This window comes from Balaenoptera borealis (genome assembly GCF_965194805.1).
Source record: "Balaenoptera borealis genome assembly, chromosome: 10".
NCBI classification, from domain to species: Eukaryota; Metazoa; Chordata; class Mammalia; order Artiodactyla; family Balaenopteridae; genus Balaenoptera; species Balaenoptera borealis.
Window position 1 is genome coordinate 1,316,724 of NC_138874.1, and position 23,794 is coordinate 1,340,517.

Sequence of the window (23,794 nt, forward strand, 5' to 3'; positions counted from 1 at the left end):
CACAGAGGCATTGGAACTGACTGTCCTCACTCCTGTTCCCTGTGGAGAATCCCAGGATCTAACCCGCCCCATGGTCAAGTGAGTAGAATTTTGTCTGGCTTTCATTTCATCTGTGGTCAGTTCTGACAAGATCAGCTTGATAAAGACTCTAAGCCCCAATGTGCATAAATTGATGCTTTCAATTTAGTGCCTCAGTGCCTAGGTAACAGCAGCCCTCCAATCTGGGTATTTCTCTGAGTTGATGTCACAGGCCTATCTTGCTAAACTCAGCCTTATCAATATTATCAGTTCAGAGGTTTTGGTGTTCCTAACCAGCTGTATGACATCAGACAAGTTACTTAGCCTGTTTAAATCTCTGTTTCCTCATCTGTACAATAAGAACAAACACAGTCCTGTTGTGTGGCTTAAATGAGAGAACAGCTAGTAAAAGCATTTATCTCTGTGCCTGATACACAAGCAGTGCTCAATAAATACTATATCCTGTATTGGTCAGAATTCTTCTAGTTTAAGTGATAGAAGCCCAGTCTGGATCTAGGAGTTTATCCAAGGTCCTCACTCTGGGTTTTCTCTATATTCCTCTGATTAATTTCACCCTCAGGCAGACTGTCCCCCGTGAGATGGCAGGGTGGTTGCTGAGACATCCTCCTTTCTGGGCAACCACAGGAAAAAGAGATTCCAAGAGTCTCCTGAAGTCCCTGGAATGGGGTTTCATTGGCCTCTTTGGATCACATGTCCAGCAGTGAGTTAGTCACTGGGACCAAAGGGTGGATGGACAGCTCCAGTCGGCCAAGCCTAGGTCGTGTGCCCATGTAGGCTGAGAGTAAGAGAAGTCAGTTCTCCAAAAGGAAACGGCGGAGCTGTTTTCAGAAGGAGGAATGGATGTTAAGAAGGCAAAAACAAACTATTTCCACTACAGCAGCTATTGTTCTATTATTATTACAATTTACTATTTATTATTTACTACTAGCACTTCCACTATCCCCACTACTACTACACTGTACAGCTAGTACAAAAACTTGGAGGAATATTCAGTGAACAACTTGGTTAACAGCCAGGGAAAAGGGAAAATCATAGGAAGCTATTATGGGAGAAAAAGGATCCTGAATAGAAGGAAACAAAATGAAAGAGCTTTTAGCAGTGGATGAAACGTGAAGTTAAAGCAAAGCCTGAAATGGTGAGTTCTAGGGGATCGTGTAAGCATCTTTCAAAAACAAAAGTGATCTACAAAAACAGAAATATAGATCAATGGAACAGGATAGAAAGCCCAGAGATAAACCCAGGCACATATGGTCACCTTATTTTTGATAAAGGAGGCAAGAATATCCAATGGAGAAAGGACAGCCTCTTCAATAAGTGGTGCTGGGAAAACTGGACAGCTACATGTAAAAGAATGAAATGAGAACACTCCCTAACACCATACACAAAAATAAACTCAAAATGGATTAGAGACCTAAATGTAAGACCAGACACTATAAAACTCTTAGAGGAAAACATAGGAAGAACACTATGACATAAATCACAGTAAGATCATTTTTGACCCACCTCCTAGAGAAATGGAAATAAAAACAAAAATAAACAAATGGGACCTAATAAAACTTAAAAGCTTTTGCACAGCAAAGGAAACCATAAACAAGATGAAAAGACAACCCTCAGAATGGGAGAAAATATTTGCAAATGAAGCAACTGACAAAGGATTAATCTCCAAAATTTACAAGCAGCTCATGCAGCTCAATATCAAAAAAACAAACAACCCAATCCAAAAATGGGCAGAAGACCTAAATAGACATTTCTCCAAAGAAGATACACAGATTGCCAACAAACACATGAAAGGATGCTCAACATCACTAATCATTAGAGAAATGCAAACTACCATGAGGTATCACCTCACACCTGTCAGAAGGGCCATCATCAAAAAACCTACAAACAATAAATGCTGGAGAGGGTGTGGAGAAAAGGGAAGCCTCTTGCACTGTTGGTGGGAATGTAAATTGATAGAGCCACTATGGAGAACAGTATGGAGGTCCTTAAAAAACTAAAAATAGAACTACCATACGACCCAGCAATCCCACTACTGGGCATATACCCTGAGAAAACCATAATTCAAAAAAAATCATGTACCACAATGTTCATTGCAGCTCTATTTACAATAGCCAGGACATGGAAGCAACCTAAGTGTCCATCGACAGATGAATGGATAAAGAAGATGTGGCACATATATACAGTGGAATGTTACTCAGCCATAAAAAGAAATGAAATTGAGTTATTTGTAGTGAGGTGGATGGACCAGAGTCTGTCATACAGAGTGAAGTAAGTCAGAAAGAGAAAATACAAATACCGTATGCTAACATATATACATGGAATCTAAGGAAAAAAAAAAAAAGGTTCTGAAGAACCTAGGGGCAGGACAGGAATAAAGACACAGACGTAGAGAATGGACTTGAGGACACGGGGAGGAGGAAGGGTAAGCTGGGATGAAGTGAGAGAGTGGCATGGACATATACACACTACCAAATGTAAAATAGATATCTAGTGGGAAGCAGCCGCATAGCACAGGGAGATCAGCTCGGTGCTTTGTGACCACCTGGAGGGGTGGGATAGGGAGGGTGGGAGGGAGACACAAGAGGGAGGAGATACGGAGATATATGTATACGTATACGTATAAAGCAGAAACTAACTATTGTAAAGCAATTAAACTCCAATAAAGATGTTTAAAAAATAAATTAATTAAAATTTAAAAAAAAAGTGATCTAAATAGCAATGTGTAATCCATTTTGTAGTTGCCAAACTGAAACCACCTCACTGTGGTTGTTTAAATAGTGCTTTAATGGCTATGCAAAGCATGTTGTATGCTCTCAGCACCATATGTCTGTAGTTGCAGAACTGACACAGGTATCCATGAAGCAGGCCAACAACATTCCCTGTACAGGAAGGCCATGTCCACAACACCTTATTGCAGATACAAAGATACATTTTTCACATAGGAACCTTGTGACATGGGAACATTCTAATTTTTCTTTCCTACTGACTTAAGTGAAATAGGTATGAGATATGTATAAGGAATTTCTGGCAGAAAGTTCAGGGGCTATAACTTAAAGTGAAACATTGGCTATTTGGCAATGCTATAGTATCCTTGAACAACCGGTTTACTCCAGGATTAGTGATGTATACCAGTATATAAATATACAGAGAATGATACCCTGAAAGTGGCAACCCTGCATTTGAACTTGAACCTATGTTTTACATACCAACGTATGCTCTGTCAACAGAACGATCTCTATTAAGTTGTGCTCCACAGAGCATTGGAAAGACTTTGCACATTGCCCCTCTTTGTAAACTAAAACTATGTTCTCAGAAATTTATTTTCCTGTTGAACATTAATAAAATGTTAAAACTAATATGCTATATGATTTGCTTAAAGCTAAGCCTGTCCATGCAGAACAGTCGAACAACTTCAGGAGAAGCTGGTTATTTGGACCATCTGGATGTTTCACCTGAAGAGCAGCCAGATCAGCTTGGCCGAGGTCCATCTGAGCATAACACGTCAGCTGACTGGGCCAAGCAAATCCTTCAGTTCAGTGTAAGTAGAATATATGTTTTCTGTTTGTTTTGGTTTTTAAAGAGACTGTGCAATGGTTAGACCACATGGCTTTGTGTAACGATTTTCGAATGAGAAAAAAACTACATATCTAAGGTGAACACTTTAGATAGCCTTGTTGAGTATTTTCTTAACTATACAGTAATGTTCTGGGGAAGCTAGTCAGGTAGCATTTTGAAGTCTGATAGGCTCACCAAACAGAAAAGAATAATATGACTTTATAGTTCTAGACGTTATTATACTTTCCAAGCCACTTGTAGTAATTCTCTCAGCCACCCCACTGGCAGGTAGGGCTGACACCTAATTTAGTGCCCATCCCACTCCTTTCCATAATAACACAAACAGAATGGAAACATTCTTCACCCATGTTGAGAAAAGCCAGTCATTTGGTTTTCTAAGGCTTTTTTTTTTTTTTTCCTTTCATATTTTGAAGGGTGGTGTAGACCAGATTAAAAAACATGGCTCAGGGAAGCAAGAAATCATTCCCCCAAGCGTTTATTAAGTGAATCACAAATTCATTCAGCATGACTGCTTACCCAGAGAAATTAAGGGAAAATGGTAACAAGCTGTGAGCCTCTAAGTATCTTCAACTTTAGGATTTCCCTGGGAAGGGTCACAAATGTAATCCTTTTCAGCTGTCCCTGCCTTGCTTCCACTGTCAATGGAAATATCCAGGCAGGATGAATACACTTTCTGACTAGACTCTGGACTGACCTAGAGAGCTTTTTGGAAATTCAGGATATACTTTTCCTAAAGCCTCTTAATTTCTCCCATCCCTCCCTGATTGAAAGCATCATTTATCCCATTACAGCATGTGGAAAGGGAGGGGAGGGAGAAACAGACAGTTATCTGAATTCAGGATAAAAATTACTTTGTGAGTTTATTATTCTCATCTATAACAGATGACAATTTTCCTGTCATTTAGCTGATTCTAGAGCAGAATCATCAAGAGATATTAAGTACTGTTTTTCATACTATTTATCTTGAGGGCCCCAATGAGACATGTACACCTACATTTAATAACCCATGATCCATAACTTGCGTATTCCCTGGAAATGCTTGGATATTTTGTCAAGTGCAGCTAGCCATTATTTCACTGGCCATATGTTAATTACCCTGCTTCACTTATATTGTGGTGGGTTCCAAAGACTTAGTCTTCCTCCAGTGTCTGAGAGCTGTCTGGAAATCTTAGTTCTAAAGAAATTTGTGAATTTGTAGTTTCTGAAGTAACTCTGTTCCTCATTTGTTGGGTGACAGCTACTTTCATGCCATGACTCTCCCATCAGCTCTAAAATAGGCTCAGCCCTCTCTGACTTGGAACTCTCTTTGAAACTCTAAGATGATGTGTCATTTCAAGGGTAAAAAAGCAAAAATGTTATAAATATGAGTGGATGCTAGAGTCCCAAAGACTTTCAACAAGCTACAGCTTCCTAGTTGCTGACATCAGCAATGTGGTTCTTATTATACAGCTGGGTTTCAGACTGTGATCCTTTTCAAGTATCATCTCTACTGTATGTAAAGAACATGGATTTAATACAGTTTCTGTTGAGTTAATGGATAAGATTTGAAATGAATCTTTCTCTCAGCCATTCCTACAAATTAGTGAAATGTCTCTGGTCCACTAACCCATTTCCAGGGACTAAGATAAAGTCTAAGAATCTGACTCTGTCATTCATTGGAACTGAAATTGTCTTTCAGTCGTTAATACACCCAGTTAGCTCCAAATCTCTTGGATAAATTAGAACTTTCTAAGGCAGTAGCAAAAGGAAATCACAAGCATCACTAACGACAAAAAATCAGAGTACTCAGGTACAAACTAACCAATCTATGTAGCAACGACCTGCTCTTGGTCTGAACTTTTTAGTGAATGGATCACTACTTGGATGGGGAAGGATACAACCTAAATAGTTCATCTACTAATAAAGTCCCCTTAAAAATCACCTCTGTTCAGCAAATACTAATACAGCTGAGTCAAGCTCTTGGTTAAGTTCTTTATAGGCACCATCTCCGATAACCTTCACAATAGTCCTGATAGGTAGATACTCTTACTGGCTCATTTTACAGATGATGAGATGAAGGCACAGAGAAGTTAGGTGACTTGCCCACCATCACACAGAAAGTAAGTGTCAGAGCTGGACATGAAAAGGGTCCTGATTGACTTTAAATCCTCTTAGCCATTCTGTTACACTGCCTTGATGATTGGGCAAACACCCTGTCTCAGTGGTTTAAAACTGAAAAAGAGGGACTTCCCTGGTGGCGCAGTGGTTAAGAATCTGCCTGCCAATGCATGGGACACGGGTTTGAGCCCTGGTCTGGGAAGATCCCACATGCCGCGGAGCAACTAAGCCCGTGCGCCACAGCTACTGAGCCTGTGCTCTAGAGCCTGTGAGCCACAACTACTGAGCCTGCGTGCCACAACTACTGAAACCCACGCACTGCAATGAAGAGTAGCCCCCGCTCACCGCAACTAGAGAAAGCCCTCACGCAGCAACGGAGACCCAATGCAGCCAAAAATAAAAATAAATAAATAAAATTTTTTTAAAACTCAAAGAAAAGTAGCAGTTACTACTGAATATTTCACTCAGTGTGTCATCTGTGGCTACCCTTTTCCTCCCTCTGGCCTTCTAATTGCTAGTCTTCAAATGGTACTTAAAATTTTCATTTCGCAAATCTTCCTTTTGTATTTTACCTCTTTTTCTTTGCATTTGAATGATGCATATTTCATATCAGCAATGAAATATCCAGGAGAGATCTCTGCATGGCAAAGTTGGAAGGAGGCTTTGCATTTTGGTTTGCTTGTGAACTTGACACACACTGCAAATCCTAATGGGACCTCCTGCCATGTAGAAATCTCTGGTTTGCCAACCGCAAGATTTCTAGGCCCTCCACAAGCATATTTCTTATCTCTTCTTCATGTGAGCAAGTTAAGGCTTCAAAGCAGAATCCAGTTTTGTGATATTTATGCCCTTAGAATGATGGTGAACAATTTTTGCTCTTTGAAAAATGTGTAAAATAAGCTAGTATTTCTAAAAAAGAGGTTCATATATATATATGAATTGGCACTGATATGCTTAAGCATTGATTGTCCGGAAGGTTAAATAAGAAGTTAAAAGCAGCAGTTACTTCTGGTGGTGGTGGTGATGGAGAATGGGAGCTGAGCAGATGGGGGTTGAGGTGGGAAGGAGGACTCTCACTCAGCGCCTTTTCTTCCTTTCTGGTGTTTGAAATATGAGAACTTACTGACTACTCAAAAATAATGCTGAAGAAAACAAATGCTCTTAACTTTTACCTCGAAGGTAATCAGAGGCTGCAATATCATCACAAGATCATTCAGTCAGGAGCTGGGTTAGTCTAGAGACAAATTTTCACAGGCAGTGAGTGGCAGTTAAAAGCCTAAAAAGAGATGGTTCCCCTTACTGTGTATACAGCCTGTGTCACACCACTAAGGGTGTAGGAAGCTGAGGTAAGAAGAGGGCAAAATTTCCCAAATCGTGTCACATATTATCAAACAACAAAACAAAAGGGGAAACTACTGCAGGACTTCTCAGCGTTCAATATGCCGTGTGCATTCAGACCTCCCAAGAGGGAATGGGCAGTGTTTCCTAAAGTTAGTTAACAATGGAATCCCGCTCCAACTTCTTCAAGGAGTGTCTCACAGAATTAGTGCTCCATGGGAGCACATTTTGGAAAAGGCTGGATTGTCAAGGACCCTTCCAAATAAGAGATACTATCTAAGCTGTATATGGAACTTTGAGTTCTACAGAGAGGTATTAAGTGATCACCACCACATTGACCAGTGCAGCATGTCTTACACCAAGATCTACCTTGAATAAAAAGTATATATACAATTCAAGAAATATTGAGTGACCATCTGTGCAAGGCACTTGGGGACTCTGGGCTTACAGAAGGCAGTAACTGAGGTGACTAAGTGGGATAAAACTGCTTCCTGCAGGAGAGAGAGGAGCTAAGCCATCACAAAGGGCTGGTTCTAATTCCACAGATGACATGACCTCCTTTACTCTAATTTCTAAAGTGTTTGTTTTGAGCTGTATGGCCCAGCCCCATTTCACTTCTAAATCAAACTGAGCATTAGGTCAGACATTTGAAAAAAGCAGAGCTCAACCCCCTTCAAAGCAGGGCAATGTTAGCAAACAACGGGAACACAATCCGTGGCATGGTTTGTATAAAGCATTTTCATCTGTGTAAATGGGTAACTTAACTCCCGTTTATGGCCGAAAGGCAGCGGGACCAAGCCATCACTCCTAGTGGGCACTGTGACTAGTGTTGGGGTGGGTCACCATGTGCACCATGGATTACATTTGTGTCTACAGTGACGCTGCACCCAGGGTCCACTTTACCAGCCAGGAGAGCTTGGGAGAAGTCAAAGAAATGCTCTGAATGCTTTTAAAATCGACTTATGCATTGAACATAACAATAAACAAAGACCACTTTGAGATTTAATAAAGCATTTTTACACATGTCATTGCCTCTCACAAAGTCCTCTTTACAATCTTGAGAGCAAAGGAGGCTATCACATCTCCATTTTATGGAAAACAAAATAAAAAGAGAGACTTACTAACCTGCCATTGCTCACACAGCTAGCAAGCAATAATGCTAGGAATCAAATCTGCCTATTCTGTATAAAAGAGATAACTAATAAGGATCTACTGTATAGCACAGGGAACTCTTCTCAATACTCTGTAATGATCTATATGGGAAAAGAATCTAAAAAAGAGTGCATATATGTATATGTGTAACTGACTCACTTTGCTGTACAGCAGAAACTAACACAACATTGTAAATCAACTATACTCCAATAAAAACTTTTTTTTTAAATCTACCTATTCTGATGCAGAATCCCACATACATTTCAGTACACCTCAGTCACATGGAGAGAACTGCTGCTCCACTGGGGGCTTATTCTAAAATCTCACTAGTCGGTATGAGATAATATTACAAATTCAAAAGTATCTTCTTCCTCTCTTTATCACACACACCTTGATTCCCTTCCTGGGAAATGAATCTATTGTAGCATCAGAAGGACCTTGTTTCAAGGCCCTTGCAAACAGCTACTAAAAGATATGTGAATGAGGGCAAGATAGTTGTCAAGAGTCTCTGGGTAGGATTCTTGCCTTGGATGAGACGAGGGCCTGAATTTCTTGAAGACAGTGGTTCTCAAACATTGATGTGGATAATAACCATCTGAGCATATGCCAGAAATGCAGATCGCCTGGCTCCATCATCAGATTCAATCACTAGATCTTGGGTAGAGCCTGAGTATCTGCATTTTTAACAGGCCTCTTAGGTGGTTCTGTTGCACAGTTTAAGAGGCCCACACTTCAATCCTGAGAGCCTGTAATGTTATCAGAGTAAGTAGTGTTCTAAATAATTATTCGTTCTGCTCATCAGTAACTCTTTGGGTTTGTTTAATTGCACAAGAATAGAAGAATCAGTGAGTGATTTAACCCAACCAATATTCAATTCAGCAGACATCTCTTTACTTCACACAAGGCTCTGGGTATATAAAATATGATCTCTGCCCTCCACAAACTCATCTTTTTAGAGGAGATGAATGTGTACACAAATCACAAAATCCAATGCTTTTAAAAAACAGAATTATTGAGGTACTCCTGAAGCACAGAAGAGGAAGAATTCATCCTGCCTCGAAGCCTTAGAATGCTCCCGGATGAGGCACCATTTAAACTGAGCCCAGAGAAGTGGAGAAAGGGCATTTTAGCAAGAGGGCACATTGTGAGCAAAGATAAGGAAATGGGAAAACATAGGTGTGTTCTAGGAGCCCAGGGAAGATCGTGTATGAGTACTAGAATACGTAGGAGTAGGTAGGACAAATAGTTTTCATTTTCATGGCCTTTTGCAACATTTCGCTTGATCATTTCAACTACTAGGAGAATAAGAGAATCAATCCTATTTTAAAGATGAAAATACTAAATGACTTGTTAAAGAAAAAAAAAGCCCACAGGACCTACAACAAGATATTAATTTTTGGTGGGGGGTATGATAATGGGATCATAGAATATTGTTGCCACTATTGTTGCCGCTATTATAGGGAGTATTAGTGGCTGATAAAACCACATACTGTATGAAAAGAAGCATGTGGAAACATACTACACCAAAGTGCAAAATTCTGTGTAAACTCATGGCCTTCTTTAAAAATGCACATGTATTTTCCAGTTCTGTTAGTCAGTACTCCCACCAGCTGTTCTCATTGTGCATTGCTAACGCTCAGATTTGGGGCTCTCTTACTTTTCTCCACTAAAGGACACCAAGATCCTTTGGGAGATAGCTGATTCCAGATCTTGGAGTCAAGGGAAAGTCAGGATGGGTCTGGGACCACCTGTGCTGCCAGACAGCATGCATACTTTTATAAAATGCCAGAGGCAATGTTCAGAGGACAAAAGAACCACCTAAAGGGGCTTCCCTTAGCCAAGCTGAACACCACAAAATAGATAAAATAAAATAAATAAGTGTTTGATCAAAATAGGTTGCAGCTGTCTAGGAAAAATTACTCTTCCTAATGATTCAAAAAAAGGAAAATTGATATAAAGCGGTATGAAAACATAATTGTAATACAAAGAGGATTAATATAATAAGTCATATTTCATTTCCTATTGATTTTGTAAATTAAGGGAGTATAATTATAAATGAACATTTTGTTTCTTCTCTGAAAAAAATCATTCTATTCTTTATAGTTAAGTACCCTTTATTTTCTGTATTAGCAGGAAAGAAAAAACAATGGGAACTGAGGGTAATTCCAAGGAAAGCAGGTGCTGTAAACAGAACAAGACCAATCAGAACTAGCAAAACAGGGTCCCACGGTTCATCAGCACCGGTGGTCACACAAAATAACCAAGTGGAAAAGGCGTGTCACAGTGTGTTACAAAAGGATGAATTAGCTTCCTGTCCTAGAAAAGAGTGTTGACCACAGACTCAACCCCTCCACTCCATGGAGATGAATTGTCTGGACCAGTGCTTCCCAAACATTGCATTTCATGGCACATGTAGAAAGTGATAACATTTACCTAATGACACATTAACTCATAACACACAAAGGCTGTGTTTGGTGTCCCTTTCCTGCCCTCCCCTCCCCTCCCCCTGGGGCTCCTGGACACGCAGGCTCCCAGTGGCTTGAGCGACAGGGGGTCTCTGTCTCAGCACCTCTGGGATTCATGTGTAACAATAGGGAATGGCACAGTGTACTGGTTGCAAAGTTCTGCTCTCATAAGTATAATAACATACCACTTAGGCTTATATTAAATAAAATACCAATAGGGTTTATATTAGTTTTCAGTAATGCTAATAGGCCAAAGACAATGTGTTAGGTACTACCAGCCATGCCCAATTAAAGAATAAATAACTTTCAGAAAGGCACTAGGTTTGAAAATCTTAAATCTGGATGAAAGACAGAAAATTAAAAGTCCAATGATGTAACAAGTAAAATGTGGTTATAAAAAGGAACTTGGTTGAATAACCAGAGAATGAGAGCTACCTTAGATACTGCAACAGGTCAAATATCAATTCTTTGATTACGCAGTACCATAATCAGGACTGGTTCTGAGGCTGGTCCTTATCCTTTGGTAAGATGAGATATAAAAATACTAAAATTACTGAAACTTTAGGAAGGCAAACCTGGGAAGAAATGCAAATAACATAATGTTATTTAAGTCTAAGGTATTAACATTTGGGAAACTAGTTTTTGTTTCAGGTTACAGATCAGCTTTTTACCTTGTTGATAGTATAAGTGTCTTCTTCTTAAGTGTTTAAATGCTAAAGATAATTTATTATGGTAGAATTGTGGTTTTAGCCAAATGTTTAGAAGTATTTGCGTTAGCAGTCACCTGGGAACTTTCTAGAGAGATGCCTGTGACTGGAAAGGTGAAGTGGATTTAGTCATGGAAGGCCTTGACAATCCTGATTATCTGACCTAGGCAGTGGGATATGGTGGAAAGCATAGTGGGAAATAGATGTGGTTTATTGTCTTAGGTCTGCTAGTTACTCATGTGTGTCTGGGCGCAGTCTCTTAACTTCCTTATGCCTCAGTTTCTTCACCTGTTCAATGCAGAGGTTAGAATTGCATTTGCTTTTTATTTATGTTTATTTTTATTTATTTGACGTATGATTGACCTACAACACTATGTTTGTTTTAGGTGCACAACATGGTGATTTGATATTTCTATACATTACCAAACAGTCACCACAATGAGTCTAGTTACCATCTGTCACCATACAAATTTATTACAGTATTATTGACTATATTCCCTATACTGTACATTTCGTCCCCATGACTCATTTATTGTGTAACTGGAAGTTTGTACCTATTAATCCCCTTCACCTATTTTGCCCACCCCCCTCAACCCGCTCCCCTCTGGCAACCACCTGTTTGTTCTCTATATCTATGAGTCTGTTTCTGTTTTGTTTTGTTTTGCTTGTTCATTTGTTTTGTTTTTTAGATTCCACATATAAGTGAAATCATATGGCATTTGTATTTCTTTGTGTGACTTATTTCACTTAGCATAATACTCTCTAGGTCCATCCATGTTGTCACAAGTGGCAAGATTCCATTCTTTTTTATGGCTGAGTAATATTCCATTGTGTGTGTGTGTGTGTGTGTGTGTGTGTGTGTGTGTGTGTGTGTGTGTGTGAATATATATATATATATATATATATATATATATATATATATATATATATATATCACATCTTTATCCATTCATCTATTGATGGATACTTAGGTTGCTTCCATATCCTGGCTATTATAAATAATGCTTCAATGAACATAAAGGTGCATAGATCTTTTCAAATTAGTGTTTTTGTTTTCTTTGGAAAAATATCCAGAAATGGAATTGCTGGATTGTATGATAGTTCTATTTTTAGTTTTTTGAGGAACCTCCATACCGTCCTCCATAGTGGCTGTATCAATTTACATTCCCACCAACAGTGCAAGAGGGTTCCCTTCTCTCCACACCCTCACCAACACTTGTAATTTGTTGTTTTTTTGATAACAGCCGTAGGATTGCGTTTTCTAAGGTCTCTTCCATTTCTCAAATTCTGTGAAATATTGTGAATGATGCTGATTTACTTCTGGAATAGAGGGAGCCTTGCTAATCGTTTGGGCCCAGCTCCTCAGGAATCTGCCTTCAGCACAAGTACCCTCGAGATGGTCCGAGAAGGTCCCATAGTCTTCTGTCCTGTTCAATTTTTTAGACGCTACTTGAAATCTTTGGTATTGTCTTGGTGTTCCTCCCATTCTCTTGGCTCTCATCAGTTACCCTTTTGCCATCATTTTATTGGGCTTTTGTAAGGCAGGGAAAATGTTTGGGTCAGGCGGCCATCTTAAACTGGTACCTCATCATTTGATTTTTGAGTAGCATTGCCTTACCAAGGTCTAAGGTGCTACTTCCTCTTCTTGTCAGAGACACTCCCATACAGTAAAGTAGCAGTCAGAATAAATGGATAAATCTAAGTTTTATTTATTTGAATTTAGACAGTTGGGTTCTTTAAAATACAAAGATGTCAGTGATGCTGGTCCAGGGACCACACTTTGAGAGCAGCAGGTCTGTATGAAATACAACATTCAGGTAATGAAAGCAGATTAATAATTTATTTATTCATTTAATAAGTACTGTTGAATACTTACTTGAATACTTATACTGTCGAGCATTGTTATAGGCACAAGGACATGGTAATGGGTGAAAAAAAATGTGGTTTCTGCCCTCGATGACCCTTTCTGATGGAATTTTCCAGTTTTTAACTAGAGGTTTTGATTAGAAGTCTTCTCAGCACAGAAAGTCTCTTCACAGTGCTATAGCCTGTCATGTTCATTTCCCTCCTTGTGCCTCATCATGGTTCTTTTCTTAATTTTATTTATTTTTCCTTCCAGTTTTAATGAGATATAATTGACATACAACACTGTATAAGTTAAAGGTGTACAGCATAATGACTTGGCATACATGTATATTGCAAGATGATTACCACAGTAAGTTTCGTTAACATCTGTCACCTTAATCAAAGTTGTCTTATGTGGAAAGCCCCTTCTCTCCAATGGATCGAAGTCTTGCATATACCTTGGCCCAATGTCTTTCTCTTCCCCACCCCAGCCCTTGATTACCATTTTCCCCCTTCATTTCTACCATGACAGTTATGAGTTCCTAACATCATTTACCCTTTATTTTACACTGTTCTATATTTCTGTCTGCTTCATTTGTGCCGTCACTATTTGGAGCACCTATAAGGCTATAGGCTGTGTGTTATATTTCTTTGCAACGCCATCCCTCAGTTCCTCAAACAGAGTTAGAAACACTCTATGAGCTAAACATGAACTTGTTAATAGATTCACTTGGAATCCCAAACTCCCTTTTGGAGGCAGTGGAGCAGAATTAAAATTGCCACCACCAACAACAACCAGTCAGACCACATGGTCAGACAGTGTTTGTGGTGGCTGGGGTGGAGTAAAGCAATTGGAGACCAGGAAAAAAATTAGTGTTTGCTTTAGGATTTTACTGACTGAGAAAGAGCCAAGAGTGCTTAATTTCTCCTTTCAGGACAAAATTCATCTTCTAAATGGGGTTTATGTCTAAAAAATGTAATGTGGTCAGGATGAGCTGGTGAATAAGTTATGGAATCAAATGGCCATCGGTGTTTTCTTGACTAGTATATCTTGATTTTGCTGAAAATCAGTTCTGATCCAGTTATAATTGAATAGATAGGTCTGAGACCACATTTTGATTACAATTGAATTAACTGGAAATTAACTGTCACAATCTTGTCCAAATGTATTAAGATAAGACAACCCTGTTAATATTGAAATAGATTATTACATAGAAATAAAAGAAAAGCACTTTAAAGATGGAAGAATCTTTGAGATCCTTCAAGACTAACAGTATCAAATAGTAGTTATGTGTGTAGGCTCTGGACCTTGTCTAATCCACTTTGAATCTTTACTCTGCCACCTACTGTCTGTGTGATCTTGGGAAATTTTCTTCATCTCTTTGAGCCTCAGTTTCCTTATCTGTACAGGATAAGAGATTAAAAAGTATTACCTATTAAAAGAATTAGTGGGAGAAATAAATGGTGGTCTAATAATGTACATGAAGCTCCTAGTATAATGTCTAGCAGATAGTAATAGCTCAATAAATGGCAGTTGGTATGTAGTCCAACCGTGTCATTTTACAGATGAAGAAACTGAGGCTCAGAGTAATTGCAGTAATTTAGGGACAGAGCTAAGACAAGAACTTAGAATTTCTGAATTCCAATCCAACACTCTATTCAGGGTGAGTTACTATACATTGCTCACTTTATAATTTGGATCTTTCTAGTATATAATTTGTGAAAACTTGGATAGTGAACTGGCCTGAAATATATTTTTTTCCCACTTTCTGTGAAAATTGGGTTTCAAGTTGAATATATATAACCTACTTACGAAAAGGACTATTTTCAAGCTCTTCAATAGTATCACTTTACAAAATCAACCATAAGCATATTCATAAACTCATTATAAGACATTCTTTTTTTTTTTTTTTTTAATGGTATTACAGTGTATTAGGTTTAAAAAGCGGGTAATAAAGTCGTATATGTGGTCTCATTTTCATTAAAAAAAGTCTGTATAAAGGCACAGAAAAAAAAACTGGGAGGTACAGTTATACAAAGGAATTGAAAGTAGTTATTTGGGGGGCATTTAAAGTTTGGGTGATTTAAATTTATTTTCTATTTTCACATGAGAAATGCTAGAATGTGTAACATGTACCCCTCAAAAAAGAGCAGTAAATGTCCAAGAGAGAAAGCAGGGCCAGGTAGACCAGATGTCTACTTCAACACTGGCCAACCTTGGGTGTACTGGTAACAAGGTGACACTCTGTGTTCCACCATGTTCCTGCTTTGGCAGTGACATGGCATGAAGAGGCAAGACAGACTCTACTCCCAGGATTCCTTGAATGCACTTGGAGACTTCTTCCTAGGGTGTCTGAACATCTTTTTAGTTTGGACTAAGAGCTAGCAGATATCCAGCATAAGCAGGAGCCCCAGGCAGACGATGGCTGGGATGCAGGTGTTCAGTGATTCTTTCAGAGACACCAAAGTGAAGATAACCCCATCTGCTCAGACACCGGAGCCGAGATCTGCTCCGAGAGCTTGGCCGCCCCCGTGAGCGCGAAGAAGCCGCCCAACAGTACGCGCAGAGCGGCGAGCGGGAGCGCCATAGCCGCGCAGCTAGACATTCTTAACTGTTTAATTGAAAAGTCCCAGGGCTTCCCTGGTGGTGCAGTGGTTGAGAATCTGCCTGCCAATGCAGGGGACACAGGTTCGAGCCCTGGTCTGGGAAGATCCCACATGCCGCGGAGCAACTAAGCCCATGCACCACAACTACTGAGACTGTGCTCTAGAGCCCGTGAGTCACAACTACTGAGCCCACGTGCCGCAACTACTGAAGCCCATGCACCTAGAGCCTGTGCTCTGCAACGAGAGAAGCCACTGCAATGAGAAGCCCGCGCACTGCAATGAAGAGTAGCCCCTGCTCACCGCAACTAGAGAAAGCCCATGCACAGCAATAAAGACCCAACACAGCCAAAAATAAATAAATTAAATAAATAAATTTATTAAAAAAAAAAAAAGTCCCATTCTTGGCAACACTAATTTGAGTATTGACTAAATCAATTTGAATTGTGGTATACACTTAGGTATACTCAGTAAAAACTGAGGACATCTAGTCAAACAGCCCTACAATACAGGGAATCACCACCCCAAGATGTCCTTAATAGGAACGGTTGTCTCCTGCTGAATAATTTCAGTAAGACCAAAGCCATTACACCCAGCACATCTAGTTCTGTGTTTTAACTTTTGTGATGGTCAAAATGTCCTTCAGGCTCTCAGATAATCTTAAATCCAGCATGAACATGGTACTCAAGTTATTCCAGAAGTAGCAGCCATCATTTGATGGCTCCTTAGTCAGCCATCAGTGATTCCTCCTCCTTTGCAGCAGTAGAGCGTTGGAAGGTTATGGCTCGTTTACTTTGCAGTATAAGCACAGTTAGTTCCAGGTAGTTCACCTAGTCCAGATGGGATCCAGTCGCCATGGACCTAATAGGTGTTCATTACATGATGGTTGAATTGAAAATGTCAAACGTGTAGTAATTCACTCGTGTTAGGTGTGTTGATAAAAGTGATTACACTTTCATTTTAGGGGATGATTCTGCAGAGAATATGCCCAAGAGGAAGCCTTGATCTAATAAAAGAGAAGTAGAGAGCTGATTGAACTTTTTTCCATGATAGTGTGGTTCCAGATAAAAGATGCGTCAGTCAAGGTGATTTGGGTTGCAAGAGATAGCAACCTACTGGAGAAGAAAGGGGAAATGTATTGGCTCATAAACCCACAGGAAGATGGGATGGGACTTGCTGGAGGACTACTGGCTTCCTCTCCCCATTCATTGTCAGACCAGCTTTTCCATAAGGCAGGAGTCCCGTCTACTACCAGCCATGGGTTCATATCCTTTACAGCCTTGGGAAGGGAGAAAAGAGGTCCTCTTCACTCTGCTCCCATTGAAATAACCCAGAGAAGGACTCTGAAAGGCCTGACTTGAGCCACATGCCTCCCAGGGATGTGAGGCTACTAAGAAAGGAGGTACCTTTCTGAGCACACAAAATCTGTCCAACACTGCTAGCATTTATTGAATGTTTTCTTTGTGCCAGGCACATGAACTTTCTCATTTACCTTTAAGATAAGGATCATGATTACAGGAGGTGTCTGTAGGGGCACACTGAATTGTTCTGAGGGGCACAAGGGAGCCTGGCCTGGAAGAAGAAAGGGGAGCCCTATGTCACCAATGAAAATGAAAAGCTGGGACCCCGCCCCCAGCAGAGTACCTCCTCCTCTCATCCTGAATCAACAGGAACAAGAGTGAACTCCAAAGGCAATCACCTTCTCCACCACCCCTGTCCCCAAACACCTTTCCCAACAGGGGTAAATTCAGGTGTTAAGGGGTCTGAAGTTTATATAAGTTGAGAATCCTCTTTAAGAAAAAGAATACCAAAACAGTTTACTTTTGCAAATTTTACAACATATGACCATGTAAACACATTGTTAGTGCCTCCTAGTTGTGTCCCTCTGAGAGAGGGATTCTGAAATATAAGCTTCATTAGCTTCATGACAAAACCAACTTTGATAACATTTATCACAGCAAACTGCAGTTGTAACCAGGATTTAAATGGACATCTAGTGTCTCAAACAACCATTCTTTTTCTAGAACACAACCCAGTAGGACCCCTTCCCACTGGCACTTGTCTTTTGAGAACTTCTGTAGTTCAGGCTTTTTACTCATTTAGATTGTCCTTCCACCTCAGTTAATTCAAATCCTGGAAAATCCTGGAAATGCATCATTTTTATAATTATCTGAACTGAATCCCACCCTTCCCACATGATTTTTTTTTTCTTTAACAAAATATGGTCACTGACTAAGGAGAAATGGTCTTGAGAACACCACTTATTCCAAGGCAGACTCTTTGGCCTCAGTGTCATGGGCTTGAACCTGACATTCCCAGCCGCAGCCCTACTGAAACTGATAGTCTAGTCATGTAGGGGATTTTCCTGACTCCGTGTCTGTCTCCCCATGGCTGTTTATTTGTACTGCTGTCTGCTTTGGTTTGGGACACTGACCTTATAAGCTGCTTCCCGAGCCGAAGCCTCGGGAAGCCAGAGAACTAGGAGTTTCCCTCTGTGCTCCTCAGGACTCATGGCCAAATGGAAGGAATTGGCTATCAATTCACAGTGTGTAACTGGAGAGAGAGAGAGAGAGAGAGAGAGAGAGAGAGAGAGAAAGTCTTTTAAAATCAACACCAAGCCAGCTGTGGCTCTCTGGACAGCTGAGTCATAAACGATCAGGCAGTTCATTTGGAAGACACACTGTACATGCTCCTCTTGGGTTCTGGCTGGAGCAGAGGGTAGTTAAATAAAAGGGAAGGAAGGATAAGAAAAGAAAGCCACCATGTAATCTCAGATCGCACTTCATTCTGAGACTCGCTCTGATCAGAAGTGAAGGACAAGAAGCCAGCTCCCCGACAAATCAGACTCCATCCTCATGTGGTTGGTTAGTGAAGAATCTATTAAAGAAATCTGAGCATTGCTATTTTGTTTCTTAATACATAAATTACAGTAATTGCTGAAAGATGCTGGCTGCTGACTCCTCATTGGAGCTGGCTAAATGTTGTCTTAAAATGTCGGCCACTGAGTCACAAGTTCATAATCAGCTATGAAGTGGCTGTGTTTGGCAGTCCCACAAGGTGCAAGAAGGTCATTATTACAGAAATAACTGGAGTGATGGTTATAGGTCTAAAATTTGTCTGAAATTAAAAAATAATCTCCAAAAGATGGCAAGAAAGTCTTGAAAGGAATCTAAAGAACATAGATATGAGCATAGTGGGCCACCACTATCCTGGGCAGGGAACTCACTCCAAGTGGCATTTCCTGGGCAGTAAGTTAACATGTACCCACTTGCAGTGAGGTCTACTCACTGGAGTCATCACTGGTTCATTGTATTTGTGACACAGGACAAGCTTCATGGAATCTATCAACTGCCTGCTGTCACCCCTTAGTTCTGTGGCTAGTGAGAAGCCTCTTTGTCCATCTTGTCTACCCAAAGGTCTAAGTAGCCCCTAGGCCTGCTCTTTCTGCTTCTGTGCACAGAGTATGGAGTGTTTCAGAAGAGAGACAGGGCCATGCTGATAGGATCTCCTACAAATCCATACCATCAAGACCCAGGTGGGCCCAAGGCTGGGTAGTGATCCTTTTATTTATCGCTTCCTATTGCTGTCTTATTCCCACTAAGCTGTTTCTCCTCTTCTAGACAATTAAGGATTGTGTGTATGTGTGTGTGTGTGTTTGTATAATAAGAAAAGCACCACAACTTCCTCTCTGCTGATGACCTGGACACCCTCTGGCCTGAGGGCTCTCTTACAGTCTCCCCTCTTTCTTCTCCCCAATCCAGATCTCATTTTTCTCTAGGTTAGTGGTTCTCCACCCAGGCTGCAGTAAAATCGTCTGGGGTGCTTCATAAAATATAGATACCAAGACACCATCCCACCTCCAAATTCTAGATTTAGATCATCTAGAGCTTCTAGAGTGTAGCCACGCAAGGGTCCTCAGAATTATTTTTAAAGCTCTTCATGTGATTCTAATGTGAAATCACCAACCGCCTCTCAATTGCTTTCTTCCTGAGGCTACAGCAGCCTCTCGTTGTCTGTCTTGTAAAGGTCCTATAACATTTAGCAGAAGCTCTTACACAGTACATGGAAAATCTTGGTTAACAGTCATTTCTGGTTAGTGTAATTAAAATCATTCTCACTTTGTTCCCTTGTAAGGAGAAGGCAGAAAGCCTGGATTGTGGTCCAGACTCTGCCTGTACAGCTTTGGGCAAGTAACTTATCCTCTTTGGAACGGTATTTCCTCTTCAAACAAAATGAATAGCTTAAATTAGATACTCTTTAAGATTACTTTCAGTTCTAGGCTATCATGATTATAAAAATCCAATGGCCTTTTTTTTAGTACTATTATTATTTCAGGCTATTATTTATCAACTGTGAGACCTTGGGTAGCTCATTTATCTTTTCCAAGCTTCTCAGTTCCACATGTGTGAAAATTAGGACGGTTAGGCCAGGGTTTCCAAATCTGTTCTGCAGAATATTCCTAGCTCAAGAGATGCTCCATGCAAAAAGGATTCCCAGGGCATAGCACAGTAAAGGATCTGACAAGTCTTGAAATAACAAACCTAGATTAACTCTTTTAAACTCAGATATTCCCAGTTATTTGACCATGAAGCTACTATTTTCTTGTAAATCTTATTAACATCCATAGGACTAACTGTTACACTAGATGATCAGATCTCTTCTACTTAAATTCTGCACTTTGTGGTCAAGGGACAAGTTTGTTAGATAAAAGAATGAATAATTTGCTTGCTCCTTTGACATGTAAAATAGAAGCTTATTTGTTCACTGATCCACCCCAGCCTTCAGTTGTTTAGCAGGGAAGGATACAGTCTGACAATAGCATCTTCTGGGGTTTACCTATTTCTGAGAAGACAATTTTTAAAATGAGATGAAATGTCAGAAGTTATTCTGGTTCAAGTCAAAAATGGATTCTGACTCTCTTCACTGTAACCTGTATGAAGCAGGTTATTTGAAAGAGAAGTAAGTAAAACTCACTCACTAAGTCACTTTCTTTAGTTTGATCAGATAAGTCCAATTCCACATAATCAAAAAGTTCAGAATCAGAGAAATCATCTGGAGGCAGCATAGAGTTTCAAAAATGGATCTGAAGTCAGACTTCCTGGCTTGCCAGGTGACTTGGGCTCCCATCTTAATTCTTCTGGGCCTTGGCTTTCTCATCTGTAAGATGGAGGTAATAATTGTCCCTGATAAGAGTACCATAATTGTAGGAATAAGTAACTTAATATTTATAAAGTACCTAGTACACTGTTGGTGCATGGTAAGCACTCAATAAGCGTTTATTATTATCTGGACCACGGATCACCATTTTGTGATCAATGTCAAATTCAGCTTGCAGACCTATTTTATCTGGCCTACAAAATGAGTATAATTTTAACACCTGAATGCCTTTAGTTAGGGCATATTCTCTCTAGTTTGCCTCAGGCCCCGCTCCTCCCTATTATATCATACCTAACCACTGTAGATGTGTGTTACCCACCTGGTCTTGAGTCTAGAATGCAGACTTACTAAGGCAGAGGTTGTCAGTGTTATGTTTCAATGCTGATTCATCTGTGCCTAGCAGATAGATGGGGTTTTCTCAGTATTTGTTGAATGAACAAATGAGTACACACACACACACACACACACACACAGAGCAACAACAAAAACTCCTTTCTATAATATCTTTTGCAAGGGGTTGCCCAGCCTCTGCATCAACATCTCCGTGATAGGGAGTTTACTACCTACCATTCTATGTTTGGACATTTCTGCTTATTGGAAGTTTGTTTGTACATTGAGCCCCAGTCTGATCCTCAGTAGCTTTTTAATTCTCTTTCAGTTTTCTGATATTTTGAAGCTAGAGGCACATGGGAGAAAATCTAGTCCAATCCTCTTACTTGACAGAGAAAGAAGTTAATAAGCAGGGAGGCCCAGTGACTCTCATAAAGTATGGCCCATTGTTGTGACCTAGCCTCTGAGTACACAGCTGCCTTCTGAATCAGCAGGCACCTTTGTAGTGTGATTTGGGAATCTCTAGTGACTTGAAATATCAATTCCTCTGACAGTCATTCAGCCATCAAAGCTTCATCCCTTTGAATCCTGAAGAGCTTTCCAAATCTATTGGATAATCTTCTCTTGAAATGCAATCATGAATTCCTTCCTTTATCAACCAGCACCTTACCTTTGGTAACAATGAAGATGAACAAGAAGAATGGAGTACAGGATAGTTCCTGAGGGGAAAGACACATATTTAAAGGATGGGAGTTCAGGAGGGACTACTGAAGAGGGGGGCACTGGAGCCAAGCCTCGCCTACTTCACAAGAAGGCCAGACACAGCCCAGATCCACACATGGCCTGATCAGGATATTGCTCAATGTCCCCTGCGGAAGGGATGGGGGTGGGGCACAAGCAGGGGCTAATTTAATCTAATCAACTTGCAATAGGCTCCGTCACCATGAAAGGAAAAAGAAAGAAGAAGAAAAAACATCCATTAGTATACTTTCAAGAATCTCAATCTTAGCTGGAAATTGTTTTAAAGGAAGTGAGATGATGCAAGTCCAGCTCAGCTGGAATCACCCTCATTCCTTGGCTCCCCATCAAACAATAGAAATCTTTCATCAGGGATTGCATCTCTGTCTCTCTGTCTCTCTGTTTCTCTCTCTCTTTCTCTCTGGGGCAGTGACTTTTAAACCCTTTTGATCGTGGTCTCTTTGAGGCTCTGGTGAAAGTTATAAATCCTCTCCCATGAAGAATGCACAAACATGGGGAATTTTGTATACAACCTAACCCCCTAAAACCAGTGCTCATGGACCCAAGTTAGGAATCTCTGCTCTTTAATGTCTAAGGTATATGTTGGGGTGTTTTCCTTCCTGCCCCATATATCATCTCGGGTACTTTGTGGAGATCAGAAGAAGGCAAGTGCGTCCTGAGAGCATTACAATAATGGGAATACATCCAGTCAATTCTCTGACCCTGCCAGTAGGAATTAAGGGCCCTTATCTTTATGTTCATTCCACCCTATGTCTACTTCTATGCTAGTGCTGACCACTCTATTATAATCGTCCATTTCCTTGTCTATGCCACGCTTAGTGAGCTCTGCAAGGGCAAACTTTGACTGGTGTCTTCATGGTTGTATCCTCAGTGGTTGGTACATAGTAGGATCTCAGTTCGTTTTTGTGTAGTGAAGGAAGGAAGGAAGGAGAAGATGAGGAAGATATCCATGGGGTCTTCTAGAACTTTTCAAAATTTCCAATTAAATAGTGGGGAACTTGATAAGAAGGATGATCTAGATTTACATCACAGGTGGTCCTCTTGTGTGATAGTATGGTCAACCATCAGAGTAACATGGGGCTAGCCATTGATCTATATTTGATTGTTTTCTACAATATTCATGTCCTTGGAAAAATAGTTGTGATTTTGAGCCTCTTTAAGACTTGTCAAAAGAAAGAAAAATTAGTTGAAGTAATTGAAGACCTGACAGATAGGATAAAAGATCTTGGAGAATTCAGAGATGTTTGGCTAATGGAGATTTCAGCAGTAACCTTCTCCCTTTCCTAATTCTGCCTGGAAGCAGGTGGGGGTGAGATGAGAACCTTAAAGATGAAGGTTGTATAGTAGGTAGGCACCCAGTGGGAGGACATGGCTGGTATGTGGTAGGATTTCTTTGAATCATAATAGGAGTTGGTAATTGGCCTCCAGGCTTTACTTGTTCATCTCTGTTAGCCTCTTTAGCACAAATCTGTTGGTTTTATCTTCCCAGCATCCACTCACACCTATACTGGTAACAATACAATGGTTTTTCCTTTGCGGAATAACTACACTCAAACTCTAAATTCTAGGTCCATGTGGTTATGGTTGTCTGACCCATTCCTCTAATCTCTAGAGATAGATCTGGCCAATCAGTATATTGCAGGCTTTCAGTCATAATAATTGACTTTCAGGAGCCATGAGACCTAAGCCCAGCCAGTGAGAGTCAATTCTGGGATGCTTGTAGGA

General features: G+C 40.2%; 1 protein-coding gene across 3 annotated transcripts in view; it reads left to right on the top strand.

Moving 5' to 3' along the window:
- The window catches only part of LOC309635807 (uncharacterized protein), a 447,043-nt gene that overhangs the window by 214,807 nt on the left and 208,442 nt on the right, over nucleotides 1–23,794 (top strand). For 2 of the 3 annotated variants that reach the window (XR_014249020.1, XM_082407526.1), the window contains 2 exons: nucleotides 6–78; nucleotides 3,419–3,577. Coding sequence is in view for 1 of the 3 variants with exons in the window: in XM_082407526.1 (XP_082263652.1) it covers nucleotides 6–78; nucleotides 3,419–3,577 (232 nt within the window). In the remaining 2 variants the exon portion in view is untranslated. Of the gene's footprint in view, nucleotides 1–5; nucleotides 2,302–3,418; nucleotides 3,578–23,794 lie in introns of those variants that run through there. The other variant, XR_014249021.1, reaches the window with a different exon arrangement.